The sequence below is a fragment of the Phaseolus vulgaris genome, chromosome 3 (assembly GCF_000499845.2).
Source record: "Phaseolus vulgaris cultivar G19833 chromosome 3, P. vulgaris v2.0, whole genome shotgun sequence".
Classification (NCBI taxonomy): domain Eukaryota; kingdom Viridiplantae; phylum Streptophyta; class Magnoliopsida; order Fabales; family Fabaceae; genus Phaseolus; species Phaseolus vulgaris.
Window position 1 is genome coordinate 42,699,664 of NC_023757.2, and position 27,799 is coordinate 42,727,462.

The 27,799-nt window shown below is 33.8% G+C and overlaps 4 protein-coding genes across 4 annotated transcripts; 2 read left to right on the forward strand and 2 right to left on the reverse strand.

The window, feature by feature from the left end:
• Window positions 1–297: 297 nt before the first annotated feature.
• Window positions 298–4,770, reverse strand: LOC137807885 (uncharacterized). The gene is made up of 5 exons (XM_068608719.1): window positions 4,465–4,770; window positions 3,556–3,660; window positions 1,265–1,520; window positions 1,014–1,091; window positions 298–874 (listed from the first exon to the last, which is right to left on the reverse strand). Exons 1-5 carry the CDS (start codon window positions 4,501–4,503, stop codon window positions 753–755), a joined length of 600 nt encoding a protein of 199 aa, XP_068464820.1. The 5' UTR covers window positions 4,504–4,770; the 3' UTR covers window positions 298–752.
• A 2,150-nt stretch (window positions 4,771–6,920) lies between these two features.
• LOC137807880 (uncharacterized) lies at window positions 6,921–8,723 on the forward strand. Its single transcript, XM_068608715.1, has 3 exons — window positions 6,921–7,824; window positions 7,925–7,978; window positions 8,347–8,723. Exons 1-3 carry the CDS (start codon window positions 7,008–7,010, stop codon window positions 8,400–8,402), a joined length of 927 nt encoding a protein of 308 aa, XP_068464816.1. The 5' UTR covers window positions 6,921–7,007; the 3' UTR covers window positions 8,403–8,723.
• A 1,195-nt stretch (window positions 8,724–9,918) lies between these two features.
• Window positions 9,919–14,166, forward strand: LOC137807881 (cysteine-rich receptor-like protein kinase 1). The gene is made up of 6 exons (XM_068608716.1): window positions 9,919–10,911; window positions 11,554–11,670; window positions 11,761–12,111; window positions 12,555–12,789; window positions 13,055–13,199; window positions 13,296–14,166. The coding sequence occupies exons 1-6, from the start codon at window positions 10,062–10,064 to the stop codon at window positions 13,716–13,718; spliced, it is 2,121 nt and encodes a 706-aa protein (XP_068464817.1). The 5' UTR covers window positions 9,919–10,061; the 3' UTR covers window positions 13,719–14,166.
• A 5,618-nt stretch (window positions 14,167–19,784) lies between these two features.
• LOC137807882 (LRR receptor-like serine/threonine-protein kinase GSO1) lies at window positions 19,785–23,717 on the reverse strand. Its single transcript, XM_068608717.1, has one exon. The coding sequence runs from the start codon at window positions 22,807–22,809 to the stop codon at window positions 19,897–19,899; it is 2,913 nt and encodes a 970-aa protein (XP_068464818.1). The 5' UTR covers window positions 22,810–23,717; the 3' UTR covers window positions 19,785–19,896.
• Window positions 23,718–27,799: the final 4,082 nt, after the last annotated feature.

Genomic DNA, 27,799 nt, shown 5'->3' on the forward strand with positions numbered 1-27,799 from the left:
TCCCAAAATTACCCCTATTGAAGCCATGTTTTTTTTTCTTTTCAATTTGATGAATCTAGAAATATTTTGGATTACAGAATTAAGAATATCAAATTTTGGATTTATAAAATTTTGGAAAATTTGGATTTTATCCTTTTCCCAATTATAAAATCCAAATATATTTATATTTTAGACGGGAAGAAAAACCCTTTATTTTGTAATGTCCTCCCAAGTCACTAAGCTGGAGTGGCTTAGTAGAAGGTCCGAAGACCTGACATTAATGATGCAGCAGTGGTGGTGGGTGCAGCGAGAGAGAAATGAACAACACAATTCAGTCATTCCTTACAAATATGGGGTGCAGGAAGTAAAAAACTTCTTTCATACCTGTAATCCAGATATGTTAAGTGGACAAGTAGCCCAATCTGTTCTTTTATGGATCTCAACTTTACTCGGAATGTCTGGCATAGACTGTCTGTACAAGTTTACTCATTACTACTGTTAAAATGTTATTTTTCTTGCCTTTGGGCTACTAGAATAATTGAAATCCAAATCACTTTAAAAATATGCTTACTACTTTTAACCTAGACCGGAAGTATCATAGCTGAATCTCATGAAAAATCTTGAGTAACAGGTTCAACTAAATTATCGAATTAGCACTTCTTTCAATAAAAGGGCATTGACGTCATTCCTTAACGCAAAATGACCCCTCTTCCATGAATAAAAATGCTAGAGCGTGCTGGCCGTGAAGGGGTGCCACACCTAACAGTAGCATTTCATTTACTTAAATTTCCTTCAAGCCTCTCAATTGCAGCACTAACCCCACTCTTAACTTCTCTCTGACCTGGAGGTGGACTTGCTTCAGTAGCCATTTGTACCAGCTTCAGATGGATCCAACCTGCCAGAGAATTAGCGGGAAAAAAATTCAGTAACTAGCCCACATCCACAATTCAGATAAGCAATTGAATAATGAATTTGCTTCCTCTCCTTTTACTCACTAACGAAACTACCAAACAAATAATAACAACCAATATTACCAAGAGGAAAGCAAAATGCTGCTCCCAGCACCGACCCTAGCGCCATATTCCTTGCTCGCCAACGTAGTGATCCAGGCACTTAAACAAATCAGGATACAATATATTAGCACACTAATTTTGTGGTCTGACCATTTTGTACATTATCTAAGATTTTCAACCTAATGAGAGTAGGATAAAAATCTAGGACAGTTAACTTTTGTCATCATATTAAGTAACAATATATCAAGTACAGTGAGTGCATGATTTCTTACTGATTAAACCAAAAGCTGAAGCAGTTGCGGATCCAGCTCCAACAACATTAAAAACATCATGAACACCTCTCTTCTCTGCAAGCAGATTTTGCATGCTGTAAAACGCAGCAGTAAACATTCCAAGGCGTATCCCTCCCACTATTGAGCCCCTTGTAACTCTAAGGAATCGTTTCTCCATTGCATCTCTCATCAATCGATATTGCTCGCGTTTATCTTCAGTGCTCCCAAGTTTCAACATAACTTCTGCATCCTTGCTCTAGCAACACATGTGAAATTCCTTATGACTGCCACATTTAATTGGGATAATCTAGACAAAAAATGTTTACAATAACATGTTTGGCAAAAAACAAACAAACTATGATTGGCTATACAAAAAGATAAATGTCAGCAGCATGCTTGTAAAAAATCTTTCCATATGTAAACCAATGTTTGAGGGCTGAGAATGGTTTTTGTTGCATTAAGATGTAAATCTAAAACAATTTGAGATCGCTAACAAACTCCATTGGGGGATCTTCAATATATACCCTTCAAACCAAGAACTAAACATCTCAAGTGGACAGACATCATAGCAGTGTAATAGAAGATGACCTAATAAGCCCACCAATATATTTTCATTCTAGTCATATTTCTAAATAATGTACAAGCTCTAACAATTTCTATCAATCTTCTTTCGGTCAAGAGTCAGGATAATTAGTATTTGTTCAGTCTTCTTCAGAAAGACATTTTGAAACAATGATAGTTACTCTCCTTATCTAAACAACAATACAGTGCATAGAAAACAACTAAAATGTGCAGTTCATACAAATAGCAAAACTAATTAAAAGGTTTAGATATATTTTTAGTCCCTATAAATAAAGACATGTTCAGTTCAGGCCCTTACAAAAATAGTTACCTTTTGGTTTTTCATTTCTGAAAATGTGTCATGTGTGATCGTTGTGTTTCACATTACATCAACTCTTTTTTGTCCCTTGTCTAGGGAAATAGGAACCATAAATGACACATTTATATAAATGAGTGATCCAAAAGACAATTATTTCTTGAAGGTCTAAAAGTGAACATTGCCCATTTGCAAAGAGTAAAAATTATAATTAGGCATTGTCTAATAAACTTCTCTTATGGAAGAAGAAAATAAGGAAAAAAAATAAGTTTCTTTCCTAAGCTAAATTAACTTATGAATAAGCTAGTTTTTAGATAAGTCAATATGAGAGTTTTTATAAATTAGTTTATGTATAAACTAATTTTAGCATATGGAAGCTAATTTCTTTTCCTCTTCCAATATTTTTCTCCTATAAGGGCTTATGGACTAAACCCAAATGAAAATTCAGACTAGAAGACATGAATAATTATAAAATTTAGTCTTAGCTAATGGAAAGTTATTTTCTTTTTCCTTCTTATTTTCTTTTCTTATAAGTGCTATGACAAACTTATCTAAACAGTACCTTAACCCAAGTGTGCTACTGGCCCTATCCAAACACTAGATGACATGAATAATTAGAAAATCCTCAAACATATGATTGGAAAAATGTGCTGTCTTAGTTATCCTTTTCTAAGAAAAAGAGTAGTTTCAAACTGAAGGCGCATGAGGAGGGGAGGGACAGAAGCAGAAAGAGGACAACACAGTAAATGAGCAAATACAACATAACAGTTTATAGTCAACAGTTTTAACAACTTGCCAAATCAAAACAATTCATGTAGTCCTTAGTTAAGGGTCTTAAACTACACGAGGATTAAGAAAAAAATTATATTATAGCAGATCATCTGTGTATGGTTTATGGCAATCCTTTTGATATCTTTATAGTAGTATCCACGTAATGGGTTTGCAACTACATTCTTATGTTACCATTCTGGGAAAATCTTAATGAACAGTGTGCATTAGTCAAAAAGTCTAGTTTACTTATCTTTGTTTCTGTTATAGAATAGACAACATGAAATATTGTTTTAAACCAATTGTACTCATTTTGTAATGGAGAGATTATAGTCTTCTGCTTTATTGTACATTCTTCTTCTACCGAAGACCTAAGTACTTTCACAAGGAATATTAATTCTTGGGAACCACAGTGTAAATAAATAACTATGAAATACTTGACTCATCATGGACATGTCTAACAGTAAGAAAACCAAATCAAACTCACACCAAATCACAGAATATGCCCTTTGATTGGTTAAAGAAAATGATCTTTACTTGTACTCTTGTCTTTACTTTCAATGACCTTTTATGAGTTGAGCATAATAGACTTTGAAAATACAATATGAAACAGGGTTTTGAAGCATATTTTTACTCATATACTTACAACAGAAGCAGCTGCCTCCTTGCTACCACCATATAACATGCCTGCAAATACTCCAATGACAGTGGCTGTACCCCAGTTGACTGTTCCAGCTAGTCTTGGAGAATTCTGATTAAGGCAAGTATTAGCATAGCAATAAAGTTAAACGAATTCAGTATGGTAAAGTCCAGCACACACTTGATAGCAACATTTTTCAAAATCCAGGAGGAAAACAGAATGTTTTCTCAATAAATGAGTGCAAGGTCAACAACATAAAATTCAATACATTATGAATTATATGACATGGCCAAATTTCTGGATACACTCATTAATTTACTCAACAGTTATTAGAATTGAGAAGCCTCTGATCTACAGAATTCTAAAAGTGATTTTCGTTACATTTTAAAACTTGGTCAAGAGATTCACGGCTCTCCACCTCATAAATCATAACAGATACCTAATTTATTTTCTTCAGAGAGAAACTTATAATGCATCACTACACATCTAAGGTCAGACTAAAAAACACCTAGAAATGGGAAAAGCAAAATATTATCCATTCCAACATTGCAACTCTAGATTAGACATATTTTCTTTTGTTCTATATTGACAGATAATGGAATTCTATTAAGTAAATCATTCTAATACTCGTCACTATTAATAAGTGTACAGGCTTGATCATCGTTTCATAGAGATGTTTAAGAATACAAATTCTCTTTCTGTTCAAGTCAGCTGTCAATTGAGCCCAAAACGAACCAAGTCATTGCAGTTACAAAATTTATAAGTTGCGCCACTATCCTATAAAGAGAAAAATTCTAGGGTTCGTTATTCAAATCAGTTGCACACTACTATCCATCCACACACCAAACAATGCAACAAAATTCTTAGTTAAAATAAAAACGAAAAAAAAGAGAGTAGCATAGAGGAGTTTTGTACTTTAGGATCGGTGGATTCGGCACTGTCAGGGACTTCCATGATCAGAGGCACGGCAAAATCAACAGAATGGAAATGGAAGTACTACAAACTGTTTGATTGGCGAAAAATTAGGCAACTCAAGAGAATTCGAAAACGAAAGGGCGAAAGGGGAAAGGGAAATCGATCTCCAACAAAATCGATTCGGTGTGTGCCAATGGTAGCAGAATGAAACAATTGCACCGTCGTGGAAACTTTAAATTTAGGTACTACCCGAGACTAACACAGGGTTGCACGCCCTGCACACTGATTCCTTTTGTTTTATTTCCTTTTTCTTTTTTAAGTGATCAATATTTCAATTTTTTTTTAATTTAATCTATTTTAAGTATTTCATTAAAAGTAAATACTTTAAGTACAAATTTATTAGTAATGGAAGTATATGACTTTTTTTTATAATTGTTGTACTTATTTTAATACTTGTTTTTATTAAAATAAATTTGTTGTCCAAAAAATTGTTAATAACAAGGAAAGAATAGAGAAAAAACATTATTAATGAAAATAATTATTACGAAGTATGACGAACTTTTTCAATATCTAATACTATTGGTACTCATAGTCAAGTTTATATTAACCTCGTATTTTAAAATTTCTAAAAATAATTAGAATTATTATTAAATATTATAACTAAAAAATATAAAAGAAATTATTTAAAATATATTTTATTAGAAAAAAATTGAATGTAAAAAATTATAGGAAAATTAGAAGGTATATGTTTTATACAAAAAGAAAATAACTGTCCTTAAGAGTAATTATAGTAAAAAAGTTATATATAATGAAAGGATCTCATTATATGTTATTTTAAATATTTAAAGAAATGTAACATTAAAGTTTGAAAAATCATTTTCCATCAAAGATAAGCTGGATATTCAACAAACTAAAAATGGACCTTATTAGTTAACTACATAAAAAATTAAATAAATCTAACATTTAATTATATATATATATATATATATATATATATTTAAATGAACCTCTTAGCAAAATCAATGATAATAACACAACTTTAATAAAAGTTATTAAGTTTCTTATCTGATGTGTTCAAAATTTACATCATATTATATGTTCAATAACCTTTCTGAAAATAAAATCCAGTCTAGACATAGTGAATATTCTATACCTCAAATCACCTGATAAAACGAACGTGAATATGTATTATTTAAAATTGTAATTACTTTTTTCATAAAAAATATCACTCTAGAAAATATCAATATTTTTCTATCGGCATGAAAATATCAAATATTATTTCAATTAGTTTGGAATCTCATATTTTAATGACAATTTATTTTCTTGAAAAGAAAAGAAAAGAATCATGCAAACACATAGGAATCCAACCAAACAACCAAACTTACTGTATAAAAAAAAAAAAAATCAAGTTAATACACTTTAACACATTTTTAAAATTTTAAAGTCTGACCCAAACGGGTAACAAGTGAAAAATGTTGATAAAAATAGAAACACCCATTAATTTTAAAGTGAAACCGAAATATTTTTGATTCCATCAGGATATTTATTACACCAGAAAGAATAAATAAACACCTTTAAAATTTAAACACCCATCCAACACAAATATATATTATTAAGTGTTTTTTTTTACTGTTTGAGTATCATTAATCCATCTAATACAAAAGTATAATAAATATTTAATTTTCAGTAAAATAATAGTTTCCCTTGATGGCTTAAAATCGAGACTCTGAAGAAGAAGAAAAAGACTGATAAGCCAAAAATCTTCAATTTCAAGTCTCGTAAACGACTTTACACTTTAGTATTACTTACAACTCGAGCCCGTATCATGATTTTATTTTTAAAGAAGTTCTGAAAATTTAAAAGAGAAATATTAAAGAAGAAATATATATATATATATATATATATATATATATAAATTAACAATTTTTATTTGTCTATGTATGGGGCCGAAATTTTACTGACAGCAAATAATTTTGGAAAAGAAGTAAATGAGATCCATCATTGTTTCAAAACCCTTAGTAAAGGTGACTAAAGAACCATCATTCATTCTCATCTTGAATTTAAATTTATCTTTTTACTAAATTCAATTTGAAGCCATATGCTTTAGTCTTTATTTTATTTTTTTAATTTTAATTTTCAAAATTTCAGTAGATGTAGCTTGAGACAAACAAACACAGAAGGTGTTGGGAGATTAAATCTGTGATGAATTAAGGATGGAGTTATTTAGCAACCATCCCAAAGATATAAACTTTTTTGTTTTATTAGTATGAGTATGCATCTTAACCCATATTTTTGTCTGCATAATAGTTTGTTGTATAAGTAACCTCATAAAGATTGTAAAGGAAGGAGTATATTGTTGAGGAAGAAAGGAGAAATTGAAAAGCTTCCATTAAAATAAAAACAACAGTTAACCGTGGTCCCTAGCTCAACATAAAGCGAAGGAAAACCCCCACACAATTCACCTAGATTCCTCAGCACCAAAATAAATGATCAAGTAACGGAAGAAGCAGTGAGTGAGTAGAGAGTGGTGAATATTGAGGGGCATGGGTTCAGTGGTGTTTGCAGTGTGGTTTCTCTGGGCAGCATATTTAATCCCTCTAAGTTGGTGCCACACCAACACATGCCGTTCATACTGCGGCAACATAACCATAGACTACCCCTTCGCACTACAATACGGCTGCGGCCACCCTGGCTTCCGTGACCTCCTTTTCTGCATGAACGAGGTCCTCATGTTCCACGTCAGCTCCGGCTCCTACAGGGTCCTCGAAATCGACTACGCCTACCAGGCCCTCACGCTTCACGAACCTCACATGTCCACCTGCCACAACCTCGTCCTCGGATCCCGAGGCAACGGCTTCTCTGTCGAACCCTGGCGTGCTCCTTACATGAACCCCGCCGCCGACAACGTCTTCATGCTCATCGCCTGCTCCCCTCGCTCCCCTCTCTTCCAGGGCTTCCCCGGAAAACACCTCCCCTGCCGCAACGTCTCCGGCATGGGCTGCGAGGAGTACCTCTCCTGCCCCGCCTGGGAGATGATGGGCCACAAGCGATTGGGCTCTGCCTCCTTCTTTGGCTCCGGCCCACCTGAATGCTGTGCCGTTCCCTATCAGGCTATTAGGGAGATTAACCTGACCAAGCTTCAGTGTGAAGGGTATAGCAGTGCTTATAGCGTCGCTCCGCTCAAGGTTGATGGCCCAGGCGGGTGGTCCTATGGGATCCGTGTGAGGTACTCCGTGCAGGGGAATGATGAGTTCTGTGGCGCCTGTGAGGCCACTGGTGGCACCTGTGGCTATGGTTCCGACGGGATCAGACAGGTCTGTATGTGCGGGGACTTCAATTCCACCTCCAATTGTGATTCAGGTTCCCCCATTTATCAACATTTTCGCTAATTAATCATTAATTTCTTTTGAAAAAAAAAATGCTTTGTTGGGTTTTCATACTCTTTCTGTGAATTTTACAGTTGGGATACCGTCAGGTGCAAGGCCTACCTACACACACGATCAAGTATTAGCAGGTACTCACACTAAAGACTCTGTTTTGAAAAAAAAAAATTACACTTGTAATCTCTTGGATCTAGTTCTTATATCCAATTGAGTCTCAAGTACTACAATTTAACTTTATTTGCACTAAATATTAGAATTAATCGATGAATTAAAATTACACAATTATAGTATTAGGAGATCCAATCATACAATTATGATATTAGTGGCTAAATCTTTATTAAAAATATTTATAGAAAAATGTGAGTTTTTTTTACTATTTTTACGTAAATATTTTAAATTAAGATATGTAGTGAAAACAATTAGACAAGGTTGTGGGAGTTTGTGAATTGGAGAGGAATTTATGGTTTTTTGGTTATGTGTAACTTACCTTATTGTACAGGACTATTGACGTATGTGGTGTTGTGGATGACGTGCAATCAAATTTCAAAAGTATGATATATTTTGTGTGAGACTATCATCATGAACTGGGCCACGTATTCCATATGTAAATGCCATTTTTTTTGGTGAAGACAGTGCTCAGACAATGAGAGAGTGAGAGTGAGTTTTGATTTGTATCCCGTGTTCCCCTTTAAAGGCTTGCTCAAACATTATTCAGAAGCGCAGGACGCAGGGTAATGTTATCTGCCCTTATAGTTCATTTACTTAACTTTTATTCCTCCTCCTATTCTTTGATTTTTAGGCAGTGATCATGAAGTAGAGAATTTCATTAACGAGGACGAATAACATTACCTGGCCTTTTCGCACTTGCAAATTTCATTAACGATGCATACCTCATTTCATTACCATTCAATCAAAGTAAGGAAGTTACCTTCAACACAGTGTTTTCAACCAGTACCGACAAAAATTAGTCGTTGAAACATTTTTTTTCACGGATCAGTATCCATCTAGCACTTTTTTATAGATGCATGTATCACTGTATGATTTGTCATATAATTTTAAATTGTTATATATGCTATTGAAGTTTTCAAGAAGCCTATCAACACTTAGAATCACAATTCATTAGAAACCTTCATTAGAAAACAACTATCTAATAATAGAATCTTAAGTCTTGATAGAAAATATTTTTCAATATTAAAAACCATATGTTCATAACACCAAGAAAAATAAATGTCCAAAAATCATTCTTATAAGATCTCAATGTATTAAAGTAAAATTTGTAAGGGATATTTAAAGATTATATATTCTGTTGATTAAACTGTAAGAATAAGATGCTATAAGAATTTCTTACGAGACTTTTGTGGTGTAAATGGTCTAATAAAATATTACATCTCTCACCACGCTAGAAAGCAGAATAGTTGAAAGTGAAGGATTTGACTACTTTTCTATGCATATAGATCTATAAAACAAATTGTCAAATTCTCTTTGCCAAGCACTCGAACATCCCCGCTGCAATAACAAAGTACAGAACTGATAAAACAAAAAACGCCTCATTTATTTTAAATTAAATCCAATAGTCAATTATAAAAGGGTTTTGCCTAACAATCTTCCAAACAATAAAACTTTACAAGTTTGAGCCTCTAATAAACCTCATATTTTAAAGCGCAGAATGGAATTGAATTATGATTTTGCATGTAATGTTTGAAATTTGAGGTTTATAAATAATAAAGAAATAGTTAACATAAGAAATTTTAGGTGAGTCAGTTTAATTTTTGTAGAAATTAGTAAGTTATAACGAAATAATGAATATTTGTCTTAAATAATGATCATAAAATTTTCACACGAGGCACTTTTAATAGATGGACTATATAGTCTGTAACGACTAGTTTTGGAGGTGGAGTAAGTTGAAGATGTGCAATGGAGAGAGAAAAGAGCCAGGCAGCACTCTCCCTAAATAAAGAAAAACCAAAACCCAAGCCAGTTCATTTCTCCTTTCGTTTATCACAATCCCCGCATGCACAACGTTTTTTTTCTCTTCTTATATAATCTTTCTACCTCGCTGCAAATCACAAAAACCTAAAAGGATCATGCCTCTGAGGAAATTAATCAAGAAGACTATCTACACCGAGATCGGGAATACTCTCTCCCTATCTACCTCCGCGGCGGAACCCCACGATAAAGACATGTCTACAATGCAACAAAGGAGTAATCATAACAATGCATCAAAGCCAAATACCATATCATTACTCGTTTGATTCTCGCTATTTTAAACACAAGGAAAGAACAGAGCAATCGTTAATTAGAAGAAAAACAATGGTGCAATTTTTTAACGTTCCCGAAAACCTTATTGTTACCTGCCTATGGCTAATGTTGCTGTCGTCGTCGTTGTTAATCCCACGTGCGGTTTGCTCCGGCACGGGTATACGCGAAACGGGTTTCACGTGCGGGGGTTCTGAGAACCCTGGGTCCAGCGCGTCCAGGTTCATGGCCCTGATGGACACGTTGTCGTTTCAGGTTAAAGAGCGAGGGTGGGGAGCGCAGACGCTGCTGGGTTCTGGGCCTCCTATGTACGCGTTGGGCCAATGCCGGCGCGACCTGAGGTCCACAGACTGCTACAAGTGTTTCAGCCAAGCGAGGCAGGTGCTGTCACGGTGCGTGCCCAAGACAGCTGGCACAATCTACCTCGACGGCTGCTTCCTCCGATACGACAACTACTCCTTCATCCGCGAGAGCGTGGACCCCACTCGTGACATCGGCATCTGCATGACCCCGACTCTGGGGGATGACGGGGGCAAACGGGTGGCGGAGATGGTGTCGAACGTGACGAAGGAGGCGGCAGAGCGTGGGTTCGCGGTGGACGGAGAGGAGGGGGTTTTCGCCCTGGCGCAGTGCTGGTCGACGTTGAACAAAGGGAGGTGCAAGATATGCTTGACAGAAGCGGCGAAGAAAGTGCAGGAATGTGTGCCGAATGTTGAGGGTAGGGGTCTATTCACTGGTTGTATATTGAGGTATTCAACGCGCAAATTCTACAACGACGTTGCACTACCTAACATCAATAATTCTACAGGTAACTAAGCCTTTGTGTCTTTAACTTCTACTACAATTATTTCAAAAAACCATGTCACTTTTATCAAGAAACAATATTTTAAATTAACTTGAATTAGTACAAACAATGATCCAAACATTCCCCCAGGGAGGAACATTTTATATGCAGCAAGCTTAAAATATATAAATTGTATTTGAAGTGATGCACTAGATTTGATTACTTATATCTACGTGTATCTTGGTGACTAATCTTGCCTTCAGACTATTAACTTTACCATTTGAATTACTTTAATAGTTTATACACAATTTGCACCAAATTGTCTTCTTCTTAGCTGGGAAAGGAACCAACTTTCATGTGTGGTTTTGGTCAAGACTCTACATTTCAATTATTTAAGTTTGTCAAGATGATCAAGTGTTTCCTTCACATTTTAAGAATAATTATAAAGGATACAAATGAGAATAGAAAACTGAAGGTTGTTTCGTTCAGTTTTCTGTTCTAAATTGTAAATTATAAAGAAGATAAACTTTTAATATAATTAGAATAATCAAACCCTATCCCTCCATGCTTTAAGCATACATCCCCACACCAGGCTAGTTACGACAGGACATTGGTATTTATATATTTTTTACAATCGAAGTAACTTTTAACTTGAAATGTTTTCAGAAGAAAGGCCTGGTGTTTGGATGATCGTTGCATGTGTATTATCAGCGATCGTAGGGATTTTACTCATCGCCTTTGCTGCATTTATATGCTGCCAAAAAATGTCGTCACGTAGAAAAGGTAATGTTTGTTCATTTAATGCCATTGTGGTTGTACTTTTTTGTCTAGTATTTTTCTATGCTCTAATGTTCTAAATCTAACTCTCTTCAGTAAGGGACAGTGGTGGTGTGTCACCTGATTTTTCCTCCGTAGCTGGCTTCAGTTTTAGGTACGATTTGCTCGAGAAGGCCACAGATCATTTTGATCCCGCAAACAAATTAGGCCAAGGGGAAGCTGCTTCCGTGTTCAAAGGAACCCTCCCCTCTGGGGGGACTGTTGCTGTTAAACGATTGTTTTTTAATAAACGGCAATGGACAGAGGGGTTCTTCAATGAGGTCAATTTGATTAATGGGATTCAACACAAGAATGTGGTAAAGCTTTTGGGGTGCAGCATTGAAGGCCCTGAAAGTCTGTTGGTTTATGAATTTGTGCCCAGTGGAAGTCTTGATCAAGTCCTTTTCAGTGAGTTGTCCAGTTTGAGCAATTGTTGTTGAAGTTGGTGTTTTTTCTGAATTATTTACTGACCATGATTTGAATGTCTTCTTTTACTGGCCAGAGAGACATTTGTTCATGTCTATTTAACTGTTTTGTGTATTCTTAATCGAATACATTTGATTAGTCTATAGGAATTTTGGGGTGTTATTTTCATTATGAACTATAATAGCTCTTATAATTAACTAAAAGTGCTACAAGTAGCTATAGAGGAAAATCATGATTTTCATTGGTGACTTGGCGTTTAAGCTTTGTTATTGTTTACTGACTAGCAACAATTGATATCAAGAGATTCAATTTAGCTTTGAAGGGGGAATTGAAGGAACAGATATACAAGTTATCTTATTCTCCTTTTGTATCTTTCTACGTGCTTTTTTTCAAAATTGAGAATATATATCCCTTGTAATTTGCAGGTAAGGACTCAGAAGATGCTCTGAACTGGGAACAACGGTTTCAAATCATATGTGGGTTAGCTGAGGGCCTAGCATACCTTCATGAAGGCTCTGGAACAAAGATTATTCACAGAGACATAAAGTCCAGCAACATTCTATTTGATGAGAATATGAATCCAAAAATAGCGGATTTTGGTCTTGCTCGCAGTGTTACTGGAAATAAATCTCATCTTAGCACAGGAAATTCGAGGACACTGTAAGTAGAAAAAATTCTTTCATTTCAATTTGTGTAAAAACACGAGGATTCTGAAATTAGTTACATAACTCTTAATAGTTACATTGATAGTTGATATCCAGACTATGCGATGTTCAAAACTGCAAATCCTTGTAAAAACGTTTCTGTGGAATCTCAACCTCTTAGTTATTTAGCAATCGACAAAGTTTTAATGACTTCGAATAAAAAAATCACTTGTGTCACATAATTGGTCTGGTCGCATATTAAAGTCAACTGCTTTTGGCAGGGGATATATGGCTCCTGAATATGTTTCCAAAGGACAATTGACAGAGAAAGTAGACATCTATGCTTTTGGTGTGCTAATTGTTGAAATTGTGTGTGGTAAGAAGAACAGTGATCACATACCGGGGTCAACTTCACTACTCCACAGCGTAAGATTAACTATCCCTCACACCTTAACTTATTGGTAATTGCTATTAGTGAATTTCTTAGCAGCCAGTAGCATGATCATTTTATCTCTTGTTCAGGTCTGGAAGAATTACAAGACAAATAATATAACAGCATCCGTTGATCCAGCTCTGCACGGTAAACTTACGGTAGAAGAAGCATCAAATACGCTCCAAACTGGCCTTCTTTGTACACAATCAACTGTTACTCTCAGACCATCCATGTCTGAAGTAGTTCAGATGCTAACCAAGAAAGACTACGCTATTCCCTCCCCAAAGCAAAAACCATTCCTTAATTTCAGTGGACTAAGTCAAAATGACCGCACTGTATCCTCAAAAGGGCTCGCAAGTGCAAGGTCCTCCTTCCACAGCACCACTAGTTCACTAATTCCCAATGATGATTCGACAGTACTAGAGAATTCCTTTTCTCATTCTGACATGTTCATTGCTGGGAGCCCTGATTCAAATATCCAAATAAATATGAGGGCACCTGAGCCTAGGTAGATGAACTTGAATTCTTACGATGATCCTAGTATCCTTCAGGAGTGACCTCAAAGGGGATAAGAGAAAACTGAGGATAGTCATTACTTTCCTGATGAACATTTTAAATTTGAGTGTATAAAATTCTGATGTGCAAGGTTGGAAGTTAAGCAAAGTAGAACATGAATGGATTTTGCTCAACATAAGACGCAAGGAACAAACTGAATATTATGGTCATGAAGTAATTTGGAGTATATAATTGTGTGGTTGAAGCAGGACTTCAGGGGTAGGGAAGAGGAAACTCGGGCTGTGCTTTGTCCTTACAACTTGTTGATGTATAACATTTGTTATGACTTGTGGAACTGTTTTCTCATATTGATTCTTTTCTAATATTGTCTATGCATTCATCTCAAGTTTGATTACAAGACTGACATTCACTGTAGTGATGTATTTGTAAGTTTGCAATTGCCAATCTCTATTTTTCCTAAACTTATTTATTCGAAAATATTTTCTTCGGTCCATTGTGGAGTACGAGCCTTTTTTTATTAAGTATTTAAAGAAAAAGTATAATTCCCAAATTGATAGCTATGTTCATGATAGTGTAAAGGACATTTTACAATCATTATGTGTTTTTCTTAATTAAAGGGATAAATTAATTTTATAAGGCGATAAACATCTTTATAAAAGAAGTAATGGAAATAAGTTCTACAGGTTTGAGAGGTATATTAAACAAACAATATATCTAAAGATGGTTTAAAAGATTTAATTATTAAAATAAATTATAGAAAAACTGGATATGATATTTTTAATGTAATATTGATATGAATTATTTATGTAACAAATTAATGTGTAAAATTATTAGAATAATCAAATCTATATAAAATAAGGAATTCCCTCCAATACTCTAAATCTATAATTATATAAAACTAAATATGTAAAACTATTTAAAATTAAGAATAACAAGATAAAGATGGTACAATGGTGAAACTTTTTAATATTTTTTTTATATATTAATACATTTTAGATTATATAATAATGTATTTTTACACGAAAACAAGGAGAGACAGCAAAAGAGGTGCACTTTCGGGGAAGAAGAAGACAAAAAAAAAGAAGAAAATTCAGGTTTATTTTATAAACATCAAGCACGAGTAGTTTTGTTATTTCACTATCATGAGATGCAACTTGAAAACATGATTGCAACTTGCAATAGTACCTAGCAAGTCCAACTGGCTATTTTAACTAACTAGTCCAATAAGCATATGATTCACCAACTTAGAAGAACCACTAGCACGAAAAGCCAATTCGCCATTTAAAATAATATTATAAATTTAAATTTAAAGTTTTATTATGTATTTTTTTAAAATTTATTGAACTTAAAAATAAAAAATATATACTTATTACTATTACAATTTATTTTAAAAATTAAAAATATAATATTTAAATAAATAAAACTATTAATATATTATATTTATAACTATATTTTTCTATTTAAATTAATTTTATGAAATAAATAATTTAATTCTTTTACAAGTCCAGATTTTTAACTTGTTTTAAAATCACGGACTTTGATTATTGTTTTTACTTATCCAACTAGTTAGTGCACTCTCCATAATATACTAATAGAAACATAGTATGAGCTTTTTTCAATGGAAATTAAAAAGACGATTGTGAACACAATGCCGAGTCTTGGACAGAAGGTGGTTGAGTTGCATGTGAATGAAAATGTGTTGTGTACACTACCCACAAAGTTTGATCACATAAATATGGCAATATAGAAGAATCAAAGATCTTGAAGTGCTGAATCAAATACTATATATGTGCAATGTTCCAAAGAAAAGAAATTTATGAACACAATCTCATTTCATATAAAGAATAATTATGTTTTTAGAATTTTGTGTTTTGATCCTTAATATTCTTGCTTTTGTCAAAAGCCTGAAAACTAATCAAAAGTTAATCCAAATTCTGTGGGTCTGTCGTTAGTTTGGTCCAATTGACTAAAGTGAAAACTTTATATTATATTTTTAACATTAACCTGATACTTCTGGTTTGTTAAAATGTGTAAATATTAGGTGCAGATTTGCATATCAAATGTTTGCCAAATTGCATATATTCAAGCCAGCCTAATAAGAACTGAGTCGTTAGCAGTCAATGCATTATTAAATGTGTAATAATAACGGCATGTTGGCATTTGTGACTATAAGTTAGTAATGTATTGTTAGGAATAGAAATGTCATAGAAGATCACTTACCATACATAAGTATTCTGTATTAGAATTAGAATTAGAAACTGCAATGATGATAATTATTCAGAAAAAAAAAACTGATGGCCGTATTAGGGTATATTTGGTAGTAGAATAAATTAGGCAGAGCGTAAGGATCCAATTGTAAGGTAGAAAACTTGAATTTTCAACATTGAAAACACTGGTTTCTAGTGTGAAGTTTTTGAGGCCTTGAACTCTAATGTAGCAACTAGCTCTTTTAGTCTGATTCTTCCAAGGTTCTTATCAATTTGGTATCATAGCTTTCCACCATGTCTCAGTGTAACTAGCAGCTTGGTTGGTTACACAGACATTGCAGCATTTGCTTGGGACTATACAAAGGGTTGGGGTTGCCTAGCTCGTGGGATATGAAATCTAATTATAAGGTATGGGACTTGAGTGATGCATGAGATTCTAGTGTTGAGTTTACAAGGTCCTAGGATCTTCAACAACTAGCTTTGTGGTGTAGTTTTTTCTAAGGTTCTTTTCACAAATGGCTTTGTTATTTGCAATTTGCATTCTATGGATATAGAGTATAGACTTGTGTATCTGGAAACACAAGTATACTGGTCTAGTGTATGTGATTTCTTATTGAACTTTATATTTTATTTCTTTATCAATCGTTATTCTATCATAATCTATGTTAATGGAGCGGCTTACCACTGATGACATCTCTCTGTATGGTATAATTGTATGATTAAAAATGTTAGAGTTGCTGGATTTGTTGGGAATGTAGTAGCTTTTGATGTCTTTGTTTTCTAAGATGTTTGGAAAAACGCTCAATTTTATGTTAGTTTGCCACTGTACTCATGTGTCAAGTGTAGGGATTTGAAAAGTGTCAAGTGTAGGGATTTGAAAATGTATCATGCAATAACGTATCAAAGCATAGATTCGTTTCTTATAGGAACTTAAACAAAAAATATCGTCAAAGTATAGGGACCAAATTTTAAACTTTCTTAATGTGGACCAATTTGTTTATTTAAAGACTAAAATGTATTGTGTGTTTTCTATCTAAACCAAACAGCAATTTAATGAGTATTCTGATTGAAGTTATAATTTATTCTTTATTTTTATGTTTGAAGTAGTATTCTAGAATTGAATAACTAACGTCGTTGGAGATTTAGCAAAACTAATCAGGAATAAGGTTTTGTTCAGGTTTTTACGGTTAATTGCGGAATAGGCCAAAATAGATTGGGTGAGTTTCATTATTATATCTATATTTTTTAATATTGATGTTTTTTTAATATTGATATACACTATAAGAAAAAAAATAAAAATTAATGTAGGTTATTTAGCGGGTTAATATAACTCTAAGAATTGATTTAATTAACGTAGATTTTTTAACCTTCGTTCAGTTCCAAATGTTATTCTAAAACCTCAGCAAAATAACGAAACATTAGTTAAATTTCAAAGGTTTATTTTAAAACATCAACAAACTAACAAAGTTTTTTTTAACCTTTGTTAAATTCTAAAGGTTTATTCTGAAATCTCAAAAAAATTACAGATATTTGTTTAATCTTCATTAAATTCCAAAGGTTTATTCTAAAACCTCAGCAAAATAACGGAGTTTTTTTAATCTTCGTTAAATTTCAAATATTTAATATATTTTATATATATTATAACTAAATTCTCTAAAATTTTGAAAGTGTAACTTTACATTACAAATAAGTTTTCTAAAGTTTTAAAAAATTATTTTAAAAACTCAGCAAAATAACCTTGGATAATAAGTATTTCAACAACTAATATTGGATAATAAATATTTCAACCGTATTTGCATATTTATTATGATTGATGGTAGTTGGTTAATATAATTCATAGTTTTTTTTGCTACAAACTCATATTTCAAAAAACTTGACTTATTTTGTTTTAGCTTTTGATGTACATATATCTTATGTGCAATTTTAGTTTTAGTTATAATTGTTAATATTTAATTATCATATTTTTGAAATATTTTAAATTAAGACCTTTATTTTAAAATGCATCAAATTCACGGTAAAAGTGATAAGTGATAAAGTTAATTTCTTCTTGCAATATGTTCTTGCAATTTTTGAAGCCCTCGTAGCTAAGAACATGGTTTTAAAGCTCACATATGACAAATAATGCAATTATTTAGGATATATAAAGTAGTGATAAACACTAGTTTCTAAGTTGGGACAGTAAGGTGATGGAAGAAGCAATATGAAGTAAGAAGAAGATAATGTTTTATTTAGTGTTTCTTCTTCTTAGATATAATAGACATAAGTGTGGCTGAATTGTGATTCCTTGCTATGACTATCCTCGGCGGCCATTGAGTTTGTGCCGAAAAACAGTGTGTCTACAGTGAAAGAGAGAAGTTATCATTAGAGATGGTGGAAAATAGGGTTGAAGGTTATTTAAGATAACAAGTCATTTTACGAAAATTTTGAAACTCATGGTATTTTACGAAAGTTCTTAAAACCATGGTATTTAACGGATGTTTTGAAACCCATGGTATTTAAGAGATGTTTTTAAACTCGTGATATTTTACGGAGGTTCTTAAACCCATTTTCTGAGGTATTTAACAGAGGTTTTGAAAGACTTTTCCTGAGGTTTAAAAAAACCTCGGGGAACATGTTCCCCGATGGATGATGATTTAGTGAGGAAAATTACAACCCTAGGTAAATGACTTAATAGAGGTTTTAACTTGGATAATGTAAAAATAAATTTCGTTAAAACCATTTTTTCTTGTAGTGATATGTATATATTTTTTAAAATTTTAAATAAAATTATTTAAAATATTAATTAATTTTAAAATATAATTAATATAAATTTTCACACTAAAATATTAATACAAATAAATTTAAATTTTCTAGAAAACAAATTTAAATAAGTTGTAACAAAGTATAAGTTTTAAAAAATTATTATTTTTAAAAATAAATTCCATTTCATAGGTCTAAAAAAATATAGATAAATAAAATCAAATTCTAAAGACTTTTTCAATTACTAATATTATTTTTATTTAAAATATATTCAAATTGAATTAAAATACCAATACCCATTACTAATTATCTATTTAGAATATTCATATATGCAGAATTTTTTCCATCCCTACCTCCGGCTTTCTTTAAGACAAGAATTTCTTTGTATATTCAAAAGATTTTTAATTGGTTTTGCTTGCATATACTACGGAAACATTAATGCTATATCTTAAGCTAACTTTAATATTTACATTAATTTTAATTTACACATAGCTTTTATATTTCCATGTGTTTGGCTTTTTAAGTTTTATTACTAAAGAATATTAATGGTGTAGTTGTTTGTATGGTTGGATCAGTCAATTCCACTGGAAATTAGTTCTTTGTTTAGTTATGTTGTTATGCAAAATTGGGGATGCAAGAAATCAGTTAAATTAGTAAAAATATCGGTTTGATAATTTTTTAACAAACTATAATTTTAACTTTTTTTCTTAAAAAATAAAATAAATCTACATAATAGTTATTTTCCTTTTTATTCTACCTACGAAATTGCTATTATTAGTAAAATGTTAATGTATACTATTGAAATTTCAACTTATGTAGACTTTTTAACGCTTTTATATATTTTAAATATTAAGAACCTATAAAATTTATACTTTATTTTAGTTTTTTGCATTATAAAATTACGAAACTGTTTAATTTTTAACATTTATTTTCTTTATTTCAATTATTAAAATAATGTTATTAGCTCTAGTTTAATCTCAATTGAAGTATTGAATCTTGACTGGTTGAATAAGTGTTACAATTTCACAAGAAGGTGAAAATTGTATATAATTTATTTTTATAAAAAAATGTATAAAGGGAAGTAAGAAAAAAAAAAGATACAGGGAATACAAATAATTCTTCATTCAAATATTTGTATTGAATTAAATGATGTTAGCATTTGAGGATGTGGAAGTAGAGAGATACAGTGGTTCCTCAAAGCTTGGAACCCAAACTAATGAAAAATATGTTACATATGTGTATTTTCCATTGTTTCCATTTTAAGATTATAGAAGGAAGTTGTTGTTGCTGAATTCTGCTTATCTGGTGAAGGAATCAACCCAAATGAGTTCATATTCCAATACTCTCCATTCCTTGCCTTGTGGGCAACAGTGCCACCTTCTGCACTTGAAATGGCCACTTTTCTCCAGTTGCACCAGATCCTGAGCATGATGTATAACATCACTAAGCATATCACTGTGGAAGTAAAGACAATGGCCACAATGATCGCTGCCACTTGTTTGTTTGATAGCTGCATTTCCCCCAGCGCCGTAGATTCTGAGCATGATCTCAGTGGTGGGCCACACAAGCCGTGATTGTTCAGGAATGAGCTTAGTGGGAATCCTGAAAATGTTGGAGGAATCTGGCCTTCAAGATGGTTGTTTGAGAGATTCAACACGTGCAGGCTTGTGAGTTTGCCTAGTGAAGGAGGAACGTTTCCTTTAAGTTGGTTGAAAGAGAGGTTGAGTCTCTCTAGCTTCATGAGGTTTCCTAGAGATGGTGGAATCTCACCAGTAAATAGATTTTTACTCAAGTCCAATATCACTTGCAACTCAGCAAGCCCTCCTAGCTCAACTGGTATGGTACCTGTTAAAAAGTTCTCTGAGAGCCTAAGCTCATACAGTTTTGTGCATTGCTGAATTGTTGGAGGAATGGGGCCAGAGAATCCGTTCCTTTGCAAATTGAAGACATTGAGGGCAGTGAGGTTTCCAAGCTCTTGTGGGATTTCACCGGAGAGATTGTTGTGATGGAGAGAAAGCTTGAGCAATTTTGAGCAGTTACCAAGCTCAGAAGGTACCCTCCCACTGAAGCTATTGTATGAGAGATCTAGCTCACCAAGTTCTTGTAAGCTTCCCAACCAAACAGGTAATTTGCCACTCAACCTGTTGTTACTCATCAGGATGTGTTCAATTTTCTTGGAGTTCAAGAGTTGAGGTGGCATCTCTCCTGTTAAATTGTTGAATGATAAATCAAGAAAATTGAGCTCAGTTAGTTGGTGAAATTCAGAAGGAATGCTTCCGGTGAGATAATTTTTTCCAAGTCTGAGACGGCTGAGGTTTCTAGAATTGGCTAGAGTGGAAGGGATGGGACCTGAGAAGCTGTTGTTGGTCAAATCCAGAATGGTAAGAGAATTTGAACCAGTGAGAGGAAAGAAACTTCCACTGAACTTGTTGTTTGAAAAGTTGATGATTTTGAGGCTCTTGAGAGAAGAGAGTGAATGAGGGAGAGGTCCTTCAAAGGAGTTGTTGTAAAGGGTAATTTTGGTGAGTTCCGAGAGGTAACTGAATGTAGGTGGAATGGAACCAGACAACATGTTATCTGCTAAGGCCAATATCTGAAGGCTTTTACAGTACCCCATGCTTGGTGGGATCGGACCAGACAAGTCATTCTGCCTAAGATGCAGAACAACTAAGTCCTTGAGCTTACCTATAGTCTCCGGAATGGGCCCTGTGAAGTGATTACCAAAGAAGTCAATTTCCTCTAAGCTTGTGCAGTTTGTTATCTCTCTTGGTATGAGTCCAGACATCTGGTTGTCATAGAGGTAAATGGTGCTCAATCTCTGCAGCCTTCCAATCTCCATTGGAATTTTACCTGTCAAGAAGTTACCAAATAGGAAAAGACCCTCTAAGCTACTAATGTTCCCAATTTCGGGAGGTAGAGATCCAACAAAGCTGTTGTTGTTGAGAACGAGATATGTGAGGCTATTCAGTTTGTCCAGGCTTGCAGGAAGTTCTCCTTCAAAACTGTTATCAGAAAGGTCCAACTGTTGGATTGAGGGGCAGTTGAGTAGCTCCAAAGGAAACTTGCCAGAGAGCATGTTTCTAGCCAAAAAAAGTTGTTGAAGCTTTGAACCTCTGAGGCAGAAGTTATTTGGAATGCTACCTGTCAAAGCATTATCAGACAGAACTAGAGCTTCAAGACTTTGCAATTTTACATTAAGGAGAGGTATTGATCCAGAGAGGTTGTTTTTGGACAAGTCTAACTTCTGCAGCTGAATCAGACTATTAAGCACAGAAGGAATTTCTCCATGTAGTTTGTTTCCGAGCAAATTCAGGTATGTCAAGTTAGAAAGATGACTCAAAGCTGGAGGAATTGATCCAGATAAACTGTTATTGGCCAGGTTCAGAATTTTCAATGATTTAAGAGACCCCATAGAGAAAGGTATGTCTCCTTCAAACATGTTGTTTGATGCTGCAAAGTTTTGGAGTTCTTCACAGCCTTGAATCTCTTCAGGTATGGGGCCACCAAGGCTGTTCATTTGTAAATCAAGAGATATTAGATGCTTCAATTTTCCAATCCCAACTGGTATGCTTCCATTCAAGTGGCAGTATCCTATTGCCAAAACTGTCAATTCACTCATATTGGCAATACTAGGTGGAATTTCACCTGTCAACATGTTGTCCCCTATTCTAAGAATTTGCAACTTCCTCATGTTACCTATCTCTGCAGGAATGTTCCCAGAGATATCATTTGAGTATAGTTGCAATATTCTTAGATTTTGAAGCTCCCCCAGCTCCGAAGGGATGGAGCCAGAAAGAGAATTTGAAGACAAATCAAGAGTTTGAATAGAAGCAAGGTGACCGAACTCAACTGAAATGGAACCGGATATTCCTGAACTCGACAGATTCAGGCCAATAATATGTTCCTGATCAGCTGCACATGTTATTCCATTCCAGTTGCAGACATGAGTTGATGGAGACCAGTTGCCAAGTGCTCCTAATGGATCTACCAATTCTGATTTAATTCTGAGAAGCCAGTAGGAATCTGTTGCATTGTTGGCCATAATTGAAATAAAAGAAGTATTTAGTATGGACAGTAACAGAAAGAAATGGCACATCCAAATGGAACCCATTGCAGAATGTCTCACAGGTATAAGTTTCATTTCCAAGGTTTACACAGAAGACCAAATTATTCAAAGGGTATGCTCTAGGACAAGGTGGTCCATTCTGTATAAAAGAATAGAGAAGAACAATTAACAAGGGCTGAAATTTTGATGGTATAAAATGAAAATAGTAAGAAAAAATAGAATGGGAAATGAAGGAATAATGAACAAAGACGCAAGTTCAAGTGCTAATTGGTTGTTAAGATACGGTTTTAAATAGTACAAAAGTAAGCCCTGCCTACTTTGTTTAAGAAGAAAGTTGAAACAGTACAGATGTGGGATGTGTTTGTGGTAAATGAAGAAGTTCAACCTATTATATATCTTAAAAATGTAGTGATGTGTTTCTAGTTTCTACCTTTTCAGTGTAACCATGATTTTGGTGCCTTTTCACCCCTTTTTTTTTCTCTAGGCAACAAATTTAATATTTTAAGGTTCTTTAGTAGCTTTTGTGCAGAGAATTATAGAACACGAAGAAAAAGATCCTCTCACGGTCGAGAAAAAAGTGGCAAAAGTGGGACAACTTTTGTAATCCTCAAATTTTGTTCACAGTGGTGCTGGACAAATTCGTAGTATCTTCGAAATAGTTTTCATAAGACGTCGGAGTTCAAGAAAAACAAGTTTGAGCACGATTTGACTTTACAAGAGTACCAGTTGTTTAAACCTCAAAAATTGTCAACTAAATTGGTACAAACACATTATGGCAATCCGAATGCTAAGATATCCCTCAGGATATTCAAGCACAACATACGAGCATGTGGTATTACTCTCAGCTTGCCGTGATAAGATTCTTCTGAGTTTTCTTAAAAGAGAAAAACCAAAGGCCATAAGATTTCAAGCATGCATGATGAGATTTGAGAAAGTTAGATTTCATAATGATACGAGGAAAATATGAATGAGGGTAACTTTCACACGTTTTTTAGGCTTTCTCTGTCTGGTTTTCCCTTGAGTTTCTTTTTCTGATTTATTTCCTTAATTTAGCCAGGGGTGAAAGCACAAGACAATGTGTTAGGTTTCATCATTGTCATCTTCTATATGTGCATTTCTATTATTATAGGATCAAACTGATTAGAGGGTTAAGCATAATTCTTCCGTACCTAAACGACCTACTTTCAAATTAAATATGAGAAGAAAACATGGAAGAGAAAACAACCACATTAATTTTGGTCAATTCCAGCTTCATTAATTCTTCTTGTATGAATGAATGTCCAGAATAAAAGCCAAAACCATGTGAGGTTTGGTGTATTATACCGAATAGATTATACACAAATTATATTGCATTATCCTTATTGCCTCAATGAAGTTAAGGGTGATAATCTTTATTTCATATATCATCCAGATTAGTGATAAATGTAAATAAGCCAAAATACATGAAGACAAAAGTGTCTCAAATCTTATTTTTCAGATTCTGCTCACTACTTAGCTTTCAGTGTTAGCTTTATACCACGCCTTCGCCCAGTTTCCCATGATTCAAGCATAAGCAACCCCTCAAAAAGGAAACATCACATTACATTGTACTAAAAACTTCAATTATTTCATCAGTATGAGCATGAAACTTTCTCACAAGAGGATAAGAAAAAATTAGTTTATGTATTATTTAAAGTGGTAGTTCTTTTTTAAAGTGTAAACACTTATTTTTAAATTATACATAAATTAATTTTACTTTTTAGAGAAGTTTGTTTTAATTTTATAAAATATTTACAAAGAAATTTATTTAAATATATATTCATGATGTAATATGGTTGACAACGAAAATTATGTGATGTAGAAAAAATTGCATTTATTGTACTACTTTTTACATTTATTGTAAAAAAAGAGTTTTCCTAACCTTTTTTTCTTCTTATTTTTTCCTTTTTCACAATATTGGTGGTGTTTATCGGATATGAGACGGAAGTAAAGGGTGAGTGTAGAAGAAAAAATGTGAATGGAAATTTTTGTTATCTACTTTGGTACTAACCCAATAGTGCTTTCAATCAATACCGTATTTTTCAAGATGAGAGGTTTTTATTCACGCTTCTATACTTCCACTATGTGGTCACTACTACAAAAAGTTTCCTGAAAATAATTACCTTTTCCTTTCCTAACACTACCTTGCACGTTATCGTTCATGTTCTCATTCACCTTTCTCATTTCTCAGCAAGTTCTTGCAACCTAAAATTTGAAAAATAACGTCATTCTAATTTGTTAGCTACATTTGCACCAAGTCCACGTTTTCTTGATGTTATATTTTGATCAGCATCAACAAATCCCCAACCTGAAAACAGTGTCAATTTCATCTATGAGTTAACCTCAACCCAATCCTAAAATAAGTCACCTTATACTAGCTCAACAAATGAATAGGTTAAAAACTCTCCATCCCTAAAACTCTCGTATAAAGTCGATTAGGGTTAAAGTAAATTGACTCACTATAAAACTTCAATTAATTCTTAATACTTTTTTAGATATTTTTTATATTTGCATGAGTCTTTAAAATATTTTGTATTACAAATTAATTTTAAATAGTTTACATTAAGTATAAATTGACCTTTAATTGAATTTTATTATTTATAATTTAATTAGAAGGTTAGGGTCTAACTTAACTTGCTTGACTGAGTCAACCAAACCAAACCAAACCCAACCTGGGTTAGACCAACATGACCTAAATTTCAGCTTGATCTAACATGACATGTTCTAAACCTAGCCTGACATGAGCCATATTTGTCTCAATTTGAAGTGAGTTTAATTCGACTTGACCCATAGTGGGCATGACTTGACCTAACTCGACTTAAGTCAATGTCAGCCTTACTCGACTCTACTCGACTCTACTCGACTCAATGTGGGCTCAACCTTACTCAATCCAACATGAGCACAATGCGACTCTATCCAATGTTGGTTCGACTCAACTCAGCCCAACGTGGCTCTGACTTAACTCTACCTGACGTGGACCCGACTCGACTTTGATCGACGTGGGCTCAACTTGGTCCAAGGTGGGGTTGACTTAACTTGACCCGAGGTGGACCCAACTTGACTTGTTTTGATGTGGGTTGAATTGACTCAACCTGACATGGACTTAACTTGACTCGACTCGATCTGACATGTGCTTAACTTGACTCGACCAAATGTGAGTCAGACTCTACTCGACTTGATATGGACCTAACTTGACTTGACCTAAAATGGTTTACATTAGACTCAACCCAATGTGAGTTTGACTTGAATTTACTCGGCTTGACTTGGCCCACTCAACCTAGCTTGTGGTACGTTCGACTCGGCCTAATGTGGGCCCGAATTGATTCAGCCTGAGATGGGTCCGACTCGAGTCGACCCAACGTGGGTGATAAGTGTCAGATTTCAGTAATATTTCATATTAAAATACAAGCACTTATGGATATTAATTGATAAAATAAACATAAAATAACTCATAATTTATGAATTTATACCTTTTTACATATTTTTTGATTTTAATTTGAATAAGAACGATTTATTCCCAAATTTATGTTAATTTCATGATTCTAGGGAAGAATGGAGATGATTGGACAAAAGGAGAATATACAAAGCTAAAAAGGGAAAGTTGGAACGCACTAGCACTCACCAAAGCTCGCCCAAACTTGCTTAAACTAGATGCCCCAAAGGATCTCGCCCAAGCGAGCTCAATCTCGCCTAGGCGAGATTATTCCAATGACGTTGGGCCTTTTTTGTGTAACTCGCCCAATAACGTCCAAGCGAGAAGTCATTTAGCCCAAACCCAACTAAGTTAAATATGAGGCTTGAGGCACAACCCTAGAAATCAATGATTGAGAGGAAAATACCATTGAGTGGATTGGAATCCAATAGGGAGGATAAAAGGTGTTAAAAACCCTAGAGGAGGCAACCATCAAGGAGAAACATCCTGAATCTTTGATGAGCATATATTTATTCACACTTAATAGCCTTAATCATAGATTATTGGACTATAATAATTAATAAATCCATTGTTTTAATTAATATTCTTATAATTGGGTTTATTTAGGCCTTAACTATTATTATTGTTAATTTTGTGTTTTTAGGGTAAATGATCTGAAGCATCTACCTTTGTGAATGGGCCAAATATGCAAAAGTCCAAGTTGCTTCTTTGAATCAAAACAGAAAACAAATTTTGTTGGAGAAGAAAGAGAAAATAAAAGCTACAAGATTCCAGAAACAGAATTGGAAGCAAATCTTCTGCAAAATAAAAAGAATTATGGAAAGTGGAAACTGTTTACAAAATCTAAACTGCAATATTTTCCCAAGATCCTTGGAGCAGAAAAGCCTTATAAAAGGACACAAGCATCAAGTAGAAAGGGAGAAAGCTTCATAGGGTTTTCTTAGTTTCTTTTCTTATTTGTAATTCTTTTGCCTCTGCATGGAAAGCTAAACCTTTTGGTTGATTCCTTTGTGATTCCCCATTGAGTTCTGAGGTTTTGATCAATAAAAGTTTCTATTTTTAATTCTCTATAGCAGTTGTTTTTATTGTCTAATCTCCTGGAAAACTAGTTTTTGTGAGAGGTTGTACTTGAACGCATGATTGAGAGTCTTCCTTATCTTAAACTTTGGTTTCTTAGTTAGTTCGTATTGTTCTAATTAATTTCTTGGGCGCATGATTCAAGAGAGAGGAGATAAGCATTCCCATGGAGTATACGCATGGAACAAAGTGGGTATTGATTAAATCGGTAGACGCATGCTTTACTGGTGAGCTTCAGTTGAATTAGGTTTGGCGCATGTTCAATCTAGTTTAGCTCTGCTGAGGATTGAGAAAAGAATAATCTTTAGAGAGCCCGTGAAGAATTCATTGGTGGAAGAACTTGGGAGTCAATCTGCATTCTTTACTGATTCAAATCATCATTTATATTTTCTTGCTAAACGATCGTAACCCCTGTTTCTTTACCATTATTGCTAATTTTCATTGTTTGCAGATAGGTTTTGAATTCTATTCACTGAAATTACTATTGGATTCGTTGGGAGACGACTTGGGGTCATCTGACCACAACTATATTATCAT

Bases quoted from the DNA above. Each gene is read 5' to 3' on its own strand.
- LOC137807882 (XM_068608717.1), bottom strand. From the start codon at position 22,809: ATGAAACTTATACCTGTGAGACATTCTGCAATGGGTTCCATTTGGATG.
- LOC137807881 (XM_068608716.1), top strand. From the start codon at position 10,062: ATGCATCAAAGCCAAATACCATATCATTACTCGTTTGATTCTCGCTAT. The intron at 10,912-11,553 runs GTAACTAAGCCT...AAATGTTTTCAG, and splicing joins TAACATCAATAATTCTACAG to AAGAAAGGCCTGGTGTTTGG. The intron at 11,671-11,760 runs GTAATGTTTGTT...AACTCTCTTCAG, and splicing joins AATGTCGTCACGTAGAAAAG to TAAGGGACAGTGGTGGTGTG.
- LOC137807885 (XM_068608719.1), bottom strand. From the start codon at position 4,503: ATGGAAGTCCCTGACAGTGCCGAATCCACCGATCCTAAA. The intron at 1,092-1,264 runs GTAAGAAATCAT...GATTTGTTTAAG, and splicing joins TTCAGCTTTTGGTTTAATCA to TGCCTGGATCACTACGTTGG. The intron at 875-1,013 runs GTAATATTGGTT...ATTCTCTGGCAG, and splicing joins AGCATTTTGCTTTCCTCTTG to GTTGGATCCATCTGAAGCTG.
- LOC137807880 (XM_068608715.1), top strand. From the start codon at position 7,008: ATGGGTTCAGTGGTGTTTGCAGTGTGGTTTCTCTGGGCAGCATATTTA. The intron at 7,825-7,924 runs GTTCCCCCATTT...TGAATTTTACAG, and splicing joins CACCTCCAATTGTGATTCAG to TTGGGATACCGTCAGGTGCA. The intron at 7,979-8,346 runs GTACTCACACTA...CTTATTGTACAG, and splicing joins ACACGATCAAGTATTAGCAG to GACTATTGACGTATGTGGTG.